Source organism: Miscanthus floridulus, chromosome 15 (genome assembly GCF_019320115.1).
Source record: "Miscanthus floridulus cultivar M001 chromosome 15, ASM1932011v1, whole genome shotgun sequence".
NCBI lineage: Eukaryota > Viridiplantae > Streptophyta > Magnoliopsida > Poales > Poaceae > Miscanthus > Miscanthus floridulus.
This window is the reverse complement of record NC_089594.1, coordinates 79,333,229-79,341,609: the sequence shown is the minus strand read 5'-3', so window position 1 is coordinate 79,341,609 and position 8,381 is coordinate 79,333,229. Positions and strand designations below refer to the sequence as shown.

General features: G+C 43.8%; 1 protein-coding gene across 1 annotated transcript; it reads left to right on the top strand.

The window, feature by feature from the left end:
• Nucleotides 1-2,313: 2,313 nt before the first annotated feature.
• LOC136508034 (homeobox-leucine zipper protein HOX7-like) lies at nucleotides 2,314-4,343 on the top strand. Its single transcript, XM_066502638.1, has 4 exons — nucleotides 2,314-2,564; nucleotides 3,032-3,189; nucleotides 3,515-3,594; nucleotides 3,773-4,343. Exons 1-4 carry the CDS (start codon nucleotides 2,327-2,329, stop codon nucleotides 3,954-3,956), a joined length of 660 nt encoding a protein of 219 aa, XP_066358735.1. The 5' UTR covers nucleotides 2,314-2,326; the 3' UTR covers nucleotides 3,957-4,343.
• The last annotated feature ends 4,038 nt before the right edge of the window (nucleotides 4,344-8,381 follow it).

The following is an 8,381-nucleotide window of genomic DNA, read 5'->3' as shown; positions in this document are numbered from 1 at the left end:
ATAGTCTCTATCGAAACACTGGTATATCAAACAATAGAGTGTTGAGAGCATTTCATATGTGCCCTAAAATTTGGTGGGGATTGCTGGATTTAATGTGGGCTCAACCCGTATTTTATTTAATTAAATGAAAAAAAATCTAAGACCATATTAAATTCTTGGTGCAATAAAATAGTGGACTGAATATAGTTGATGGCTGAACTTGTAACGGTCATAGTTATGGCTGCGGTAACCAGTAACTCCCATGTTTATGGTTGTAATTACTAGTAAACCTGTTTATGGCAGTGGTTACTAGTATTTGATGGATGGTTGGTGAGGTCCGGGTTCATCCTCTACACTTCACCTTCCACCTTCCACGTTTATAAGGAGTGCATGCCTTCAGCATTGCATATGACAATACAAAATACCGCACCCTCTCTTATCTTTTGAGTTGCTCTCAAGTTTTCCCCGTCCAATCTTCTGCGCGCATGGAGGATTGGAAGAGTAGGCCTCCGAAACCATGCCCGCGTCTGCGACACCTGCTCAGGTGTGCCGAGCGATTAGGTTTTTGGGGATTCTCTAACGCGACTGCTCGCTACCGATCTGATCGACAACATCGTCTTCTTTCGAGTGGACGTTCGAGGGACTGCACTGCGAACATCGTTCTGCATCGACCGTGGTCCGCGGCATCAAGCAACGCACTATGTCGACTAGTGCGCATGGACCACTGGTGCCTTGAGCATGGGTCCTCCGCTAGGTATATTTCTTATCTTACCGTTTTTATATTCAATAAGACATTTGTGTTGTTAACAAACAGTATGTTCGTCATGGTTGCCACTGTAGCGGTTTATTGTAGTTCACACATGCACATATGTGTTGCCACGAATTTACATGAAAATGTCTAAATTCCTAGCACTGGTCAGACCATTTTTCTCTCTATATATGTTTACTGTTTTAGCTTCTTCTTCAAGCCAATCTTCATTGCTACTTTATATCTTGCATCCTCATAACCTATAATCTCTGTAATTCACATTCTTTAACAAACTTGTTATTCCAAATGTCTATATTGTTATTCAATCACCAGATCACAAAGGACATGGCGTTGGAGCCATGTTTGCTACAACCATCTGCACCGGGTGAAAAGGGGACATCTTTTCCTTTAACAAGTCCTTAGGGTTAGCCAATAGCTCCATATATTTAGAAGTGCTTTTGAGTATTAAAATCTTCATATTTCCTCCTCCCATAACAAGTAATATTACTTTATTTCCTCTCCTGGTATTTAGTGTTTTAAAAGTTCAGTTACGTGCATTTTAGAACTTCATCTGTTTTGAACCCATTTTTAGAACATCGTCTATTCAGGACCCATGATATTATTAAAAGCTTCTTTTCTTGTTATTTTTGCAAATATGTGGAAATTTCACGTTTCAACGCGTGGCATGTTGTTAATGATTCATTTTGTACATTCGAATCTAATGAGATCCGGCGACAAACCTGCACGCTAATTAATTAATTTATCCGACAAGAAAAGTAATGAGCACGCCTCCAGGATGGAGTGGATGACTCACGCAAAACAAGAAGTAGTACCAGTGCTTGACGTACACGTACAGCCAGCTAAGGGTTAGCCTAGCTAGGTAAATGATTTGTAAAGCCGGCCGGGTCAGTGTCACCGCTTAACGTTACTTGTCTCAACAAGCATGTTTGTAGTCGCTCACCCTATTCGCTTGTTGGTTTTAGCCAGTCAACGGTGTTTTTCTCTCACAGAAAACCAGTATCAGCCAGCTCAAACCAGTCCAGAAACCAACCAGCGAACAGGCCGACTGTCCCGGATACGTTGTTTCACCACAAAGTTACTAAATATACCGCTGGCCCACAAATCAAAAAAGGATACTTTACCATGCCGGGATACTCAAGTACGACTCGTTACAATCTTGGGTATAAAAGAAAACATTCCTAACTTAAGATAATTTGGACCCTAATCTTTTCCTTTTTATAGAGTCCGACATGTATTTTCCGACGCCAACCGTAGCTCATTGTCGTTATCTGCTGACGTCATTCGAAGAGAGCCGATTCCAGTGCCGTATCTGAAACAGCTGATATCGATCCTTATGCAATCGATTCCTTGATTGACACAATTTTGGGAGCTTCGAGTTCCCGTGTTCTTCTTCCCAAATTTTGGTGTAAACACCGGGTGTTATTGTAATTTAACGTATTACCGGATGCGTGAAATTCGTAGGCACGCTATGGAATTATTTTCTCCGGTAAAGACTTGCCATTGGCCCATCAGTACTATAAATATGGTGCTTGCTTATTGCTTTCTCTTCGATTCATTTCCAGCCCCCTATTCTCCGTCATGGAACTTGAGCTTAGTCTAGGGGTTTCTCCGGCTCTAGCAAAGGGCACTGTCAAGCATATGCTGACATGTACACGCGCAGGCGATGCAGAAGGCCATGAGCTTGTGCTAGAACTAGGACTACGGACAGCCAAAGGAGACGAACTAAACAGTCAGAAGACATCCATGCAACCAGAAGACATGCAGGAAGAAGATCTTTACAAAGGCTGCCCTCTACCAACTGCCTCTGCAGAAACAGGTACGAAAGAATTTTACATGTCTGAATCGGCGAGGTTAGCTAGGTACCTCTATGATAGATTGTGGCTTACCCGCGGTGGTGGGTTGACCAACACAAGAGAGAGAGCGCCATGTGAGCAGCAAAGAGGAATCGGTTCCTTGAAAAAAGCATCATGGCTCCCATATAATATAATAGAAAATTGCACATAGATTCTTTATGTAATCTTCTCTGCTTTCTTCCGGCGCACATATATAGGAGTCGGTCAGGTAGGTGAGAGAAATTTGTTTTTTTTTATTCACCACGAGTTGACTCCCAACCTTGCATCGGTTCTTCTCTCTCGTCCATGAGTCGTTCTCTCCCGTGCTTGAGTCGGTTCATCTGCATGCCACGTCGGACGATGAGTCACTTTTACTTTCCCACTGGCGAAGCCCTAAGAGCCAAGTTCTTGTTCTTCTTGGACGTACGGTGATAAGTCCTTGTCTGTACAGGGAGTGTGAACTCATTCTTGCTGGTGGAAGTTCCTGTGCGCCAGGCAGCTAAAGACAACGGTGGGTTTGGTGGTAGAACCAAGAAAAAGCTGAGGCTGAGCAAGGAGCTGTATGGGTTCCTGGAGGACAGCTTCAAGGAGCACAGCACCCTGACGCCAGTAGGTGTTCTGATTACTATATGGCCCCCATACATGTCTGTCAAAAAAGAAATTACATGTCCTGTCGTATTTTTGGAAAAGAGTCCTGATGTGTTAAGACTTAAGTGCTTTTTTTGTTTAAAAAAATGAAAACAACTCAACTACCAAAAGAAATTCTGAGTATATACAGCATATATCAGAAAGTCATTGTAGAATGTAAGCCCGCCTATCATTGACAAGGATTTTATTTATTTTTCTTCTTATTTGCAGACAAAATATGTAAGAAGTTAGAATATGCATGTCTCATTGAATTAAATTAATTTTGTTTTGTTTTGGAATACTACAGAGACAGAATAGTGATTTAGCGAGCCGGCTCAACCTTGGACCACGGCAAGTGGCGATCTGGTTTCAAAACAGAAGAGCTCGGTAGTGCATGTCATAGACCCTTTTTCTCATTGATGATGCATATATACATATACATACATACATACATACATACATATATATATATATAATATATATATATATATATATATATATATATATATATATATATATATCGACTTGTTTTATATATTATAGCGTGAAATCAATAATATCTCAGGACAAAGCTGCAGCAAACCAAGGAGGACTGGGACAACCTGAAACGTGGCTGCGCGGAGCTAACACAGGAGAACCGAAGGCTCCAGGGAGAGGTCGCGGAACTGCGTGCCTTGCTTACCAACCCTGCAAGTTTTACAGCCACCAACCAGCTGCTCCGTTCCGTTCGGCACTGCCCTATCAGCTGAGGAGCCGAGCAGAGGGCCCCGCCAGGACCGATTTCTCTTGTACTCCTCGTAAGTGCTAGGGCAGCTCGATCTGCCGCTGCCCCATCGACGACGCTGCAGCAGCCGTGCCATGGCTGGCGGCCTGCTGGCGTCCCAAGGTGCGTGCGTGTGTGTATAACGTACGGTTAGGAAGATGCATGAGTCCACGCGCAGCCCCCAGCCCCTTCGTCTTGTGAATAGAATGAAGCCTCCGGCTCCAGCGTGGCGCCGGCGGGCGGTAACGGCAAAATGGATGTACAGGCCCGGTACGTGGGCAAGACGTATGCGCAGCGTGGAAAGGCCCAGCCGGTGCACCGGCATATGTATGCGTGTTTATGCAATATACACTAGCTTGTATTGTATGTTAAATATGTAGATATTTCGTGAGCTGAAGGCTTGCTCCGGTTTCCTTAGAATCCTGGCTGCCCCAAGTGCGCCCGAATGTGACCACTTCAACAGACCTGCCATTTTAAATTTTGTATAGAAGGATATCGTATCATCCCGGCATGGTAAAGTATCCTGTTTTTGATTTGTGGGCCAGCGGCATATTTAGTAATTTTGTGGTGAAACATCGTATCCGGGACAGTGACTACAAACACGCTTGTTGAGATAAGTAACGTTAAGCGGTGACACTGACCCAGCCGGCTTTACAAATCATTTACCTTGCTAGGCTAACCCTTAGCTAGCTGTACGTGTACGTCAAAAGCACTGGCACTTCTTGTTTTTTGCGTGAGTCATCCGCTCCATCCCTGGAGGTGTGCTCATTACTTGTGTTGTCGGATAAATTAATTAATTAGCGTGCAGGTTTGTCGCCAGATCTCATTAGATTCCAATGTACAAAATGAATCATTAACAACATGCCACGCGTTGAAACGTGAAATTTCCACATATTTGCAAAAATGACAAGAAAAGAAGCTTTTCCCGTCCTGAAAACTACTGGAACAATCAACTTGTAATAATATCACGGGTCCAAAACAGATGATGTTCTAAAAATGGGTTCAAAACAGATGAAGTTCTAAAATGCACGTAACTGAACTTTTAAAACACTAAATAGTAACAAAACGATTTCTAGTGGGGCACGTGGTCTATATATAGCACGTACTGGGGGTCAGAATTTGCTGCCGCTAGTGCACCGAAAACAGATTTTCAAAGGTGGGCGACACAACATTACTGTCACTAGAAATACCCCTGTTCCCAGTAGCGATCAGCATAAGCAACCACAGGTAAAAATGGGCATTTCCGTTGGGGCCCCTTAAGACTAGTGCCATTGGAAATACAGACATTTGCACTAGTGATTGATTTCTAACGGCTGCTTGCCACACTCGGCTTCAAAAACAGAACCAGATGTATATTATATGTTTGTATGGATCAATTTCCACACATACAGTGACGTCACAAATGAATAACAGATACAATGTTATTAAATAAACGGATATTATTCTTACAAATGGACACAAAGGTCTTAGGAGAAAGCACATGCAGAACTCAAATCTCGCAGCGGATTCCATTCTCCACAGAAATATTCGCCTTGTTCGCTTAGGCTTATTTGGTTGATAAGTCATGGCTGAAAGTACTGTTGGCTGATTTGATGTGAGAGAAAAATATTGTTCGTTGGCTGAAAAAGTACGGCTTATAAGCCAAACAAGTCCAAGCGAACAGGCTTATAAGTCACATTCGGGCGCAGTTGGGGCAACCAGGATTCTAAGGAAACCGGAGCAAACCTAACTCACGAAACAATAAAGCGCTCGATATGTACATATTTAACATACAATACAAGTGTATATTGCATAAACACGCATAGAGTACGCGGTAACAAGGAGCTCTTAATACATGTGCCGGTGCACCGGCTGGGCCTTTCCACGCTGCGCATACGTCTTGCCTACGTACCGGGCCTGTACATCCATCTTGCCGGTACAAGACGAAGGGGCCGGGGGTTGCGCGTGGACTCATGCATCTTCCTAACCGTACGTTATACACACACGCACCTTGGGACGCCAGGCCGGCAGCCCTAGCACTTACGAGGAGTACAAAGAGAAATCGGTCCTGGCAGGCCCCTCTGCTCAGGTGGTGGTGGCTCCCCAGCTGGTTGGTGGCTGTAAAACTTTGCAGGGTTGGTAAGCAAGGCACGCAGTTCCGCGACCTCTCTTGGAGCCTTCGGTTCTCCCGTGTTAGCGCCGCGCAGCCACGTTTCAGGTTCTCGCAGTCCTCCTTGATTTCCTGCTGCTTTGTCCTGAGATATTATTGATTTCACGCTATAATATATAAAACAAGTCGACGACATTGACACTATATATATATACACACACACACACACACACACACACACGCATCAATGAGAAAAAGGGTCTATGACATGCACTTGCCGTGGTTGCTTATGCTGATCGCCACTTGCCGTGGTCCAAGGTTGAGCCGGCTCGCTAAATCACTATTCTATCTCTGTAGTATTCCCAAACAAAACAAAATTAATTTAATTCAATGAGATATGCATATTCTAACTTCTTACTTATTTTGTCTGCAAATAAGAAGAAAAATAAATAAAATCCTTGTCAATGATAGGCGGGCTTACATTCTACAATGACTTTGTGATATAAAGCTGTATATACTCAGAATTTCTTTTGGTAGTTGAGTTGTTTTCCACTTAAAGTCTTAACACATCAGGACTCTTTTCCAAAAATACGACCGGACATGTAATTTCTTTTTTGACAGACATGTATATGGGGGCCATATAGTAATCAGAACACCTACTGGCGTCAGGGTAAGCTATCCTCCAGGAACCCATACTGCTCCTTGCTCAGCCTCAGCTTTTTCTTGGTTCTACCACCAAACCCACCGTTGTCTTTAGCTGCCTGGCGCACAGGAACTTCCACCAGCAAGTATGAGTTCACACTCCCTGTACAGACAAAGACTTATCACCGTACGTCCAAGAAGAACAAGAACTTGGCTCTTAGGGCTTCGCCAGTGGGAAAGTAAAAGTGACTCATCGTCCGACGTGGCATGCAGATGAACCGACTCAAGCACGGGAGAGAACGACTCATGGACGAGAGAGAAGAACCGATGCAAGGTTGGGAGTCAACTCGTGGTGAATAAAAAAAAACAAATTTCTCTCACCTATCTGACCGACTCCTATATATGTGCGCCGGAAGAAAGCAGAGAAGATTACATAAAGAATCTATGCGCAATTTTCTATTATATTATATGGGACCCATGATGCTTTTTTTCAAGGAACCGATTCCTCTTTGCTGCTCACATGGCGCTCTCTCTCTTGTGTTGGTCAACCCACCACCGCGGGTGCTCGTATGTGCTTAAGCCACAATCTATCATAGAGGTACCTAGCTAACCTCGCCGATTCAGACATGTAAAATTCTTTCGTACCTGTTTCTGAAGGGGCAGTTGGTAGAGGGCAGCCTTTGTAAAGATCTTCTTCCTGCATGTCTTCTGGTTGCATGGATGTCTTCTGATTGTTTAGTTCGTCTCCTTTGGCTGTCCGTAGTCCTAGTTCTAGCACAAGCTCATGGCCTTCTCCATCGCCTGCGCGTGTACATGTCAGCATATGCTTGACAGTGCCCTTTGCTAGAGCCGGAGAAACCCCTAGACTAAGCTCAAGTTCCATGACGGAGAATAGGGGCTGGAAATGAATCGAAGAGAAAGCAATAAGGCTGTGTTTATATCGCGAAATGAAAATTTTTGAATGTCACGCCGAATGTTTCGGAGATGTCGGAAGGGGTTTTTGGATACTAATAAAAAAACTAATTCCTGCTCAGGTGTGCCGAGCGATTAGGTTTTTGGGGATTCTCTAACGCGACTGCTCGCTACCGATCTGATCGACAACATCGTCTTCTTTCGAGTGGACGTTCGAGGGACTGCACTGCGAACATCGTTCTGCATCGACCGTGGTCCGCGGCATCAAGCAACGCACTATGTCGACTAGTGCGCATGGACCACTGGTGCCTTGAGCATGGGTCCTCCGCTAGGTATATTTCTTATCTTACCGTTTTTATATTCAATAAGACATTTGTGTTGTTAACAAACAGTATGTTCGTCATGGTTGCCACTGTAGCGGTTTATTGTAGTTCACACATGCACATATGTGTTGCCACGAATTTACATGAAAATGTCTAAATTCCTAGCACTGGTCAGACCATTTTTCTCTCTATATATGTTTACTGTTTTAGCTTCTTCTTCAAGCCAATCTTCATTGCTACTTTATATCTTGCATCCTCATAACCTATAATCTCTGTAATTCACATTCTTTAACAAACTTGTTATTCCAAATGTCTATATTGTTATTCAATCACCAGATCACAAAGGACATGGCGTTGGAGCCATGTTTGCTACAACCATCTGCACCGGGTGAAAAGGGGACATCTTTTCCTTTAACAAGTCCTTAGGGTTAGCCAATAGCTCCAT

Coding starts and splice junctions, on each gene's coding strand:
- LOC136508034 (XM_066502638.1), top strand. CDS start 2,327: ATGGAACTTGAGCTTAGTCTAGGGGTTTCTCCGGCTCTAGCAAAGGGC. Junction 3,190..3,514: donor AGCACAGCACCCTGACGCCA/GTAGGTGTTCTG, acceptor GGAATACTACAG/AGACAGAATAGTGATTTAGC. Junction 3,595..3,772: donor TTTCAAAACAGAAGAGCTCG/GTAGTGCATGTC, acceptor ATAATATCTCAG/GACAAAGCTGCAGCAAACCA.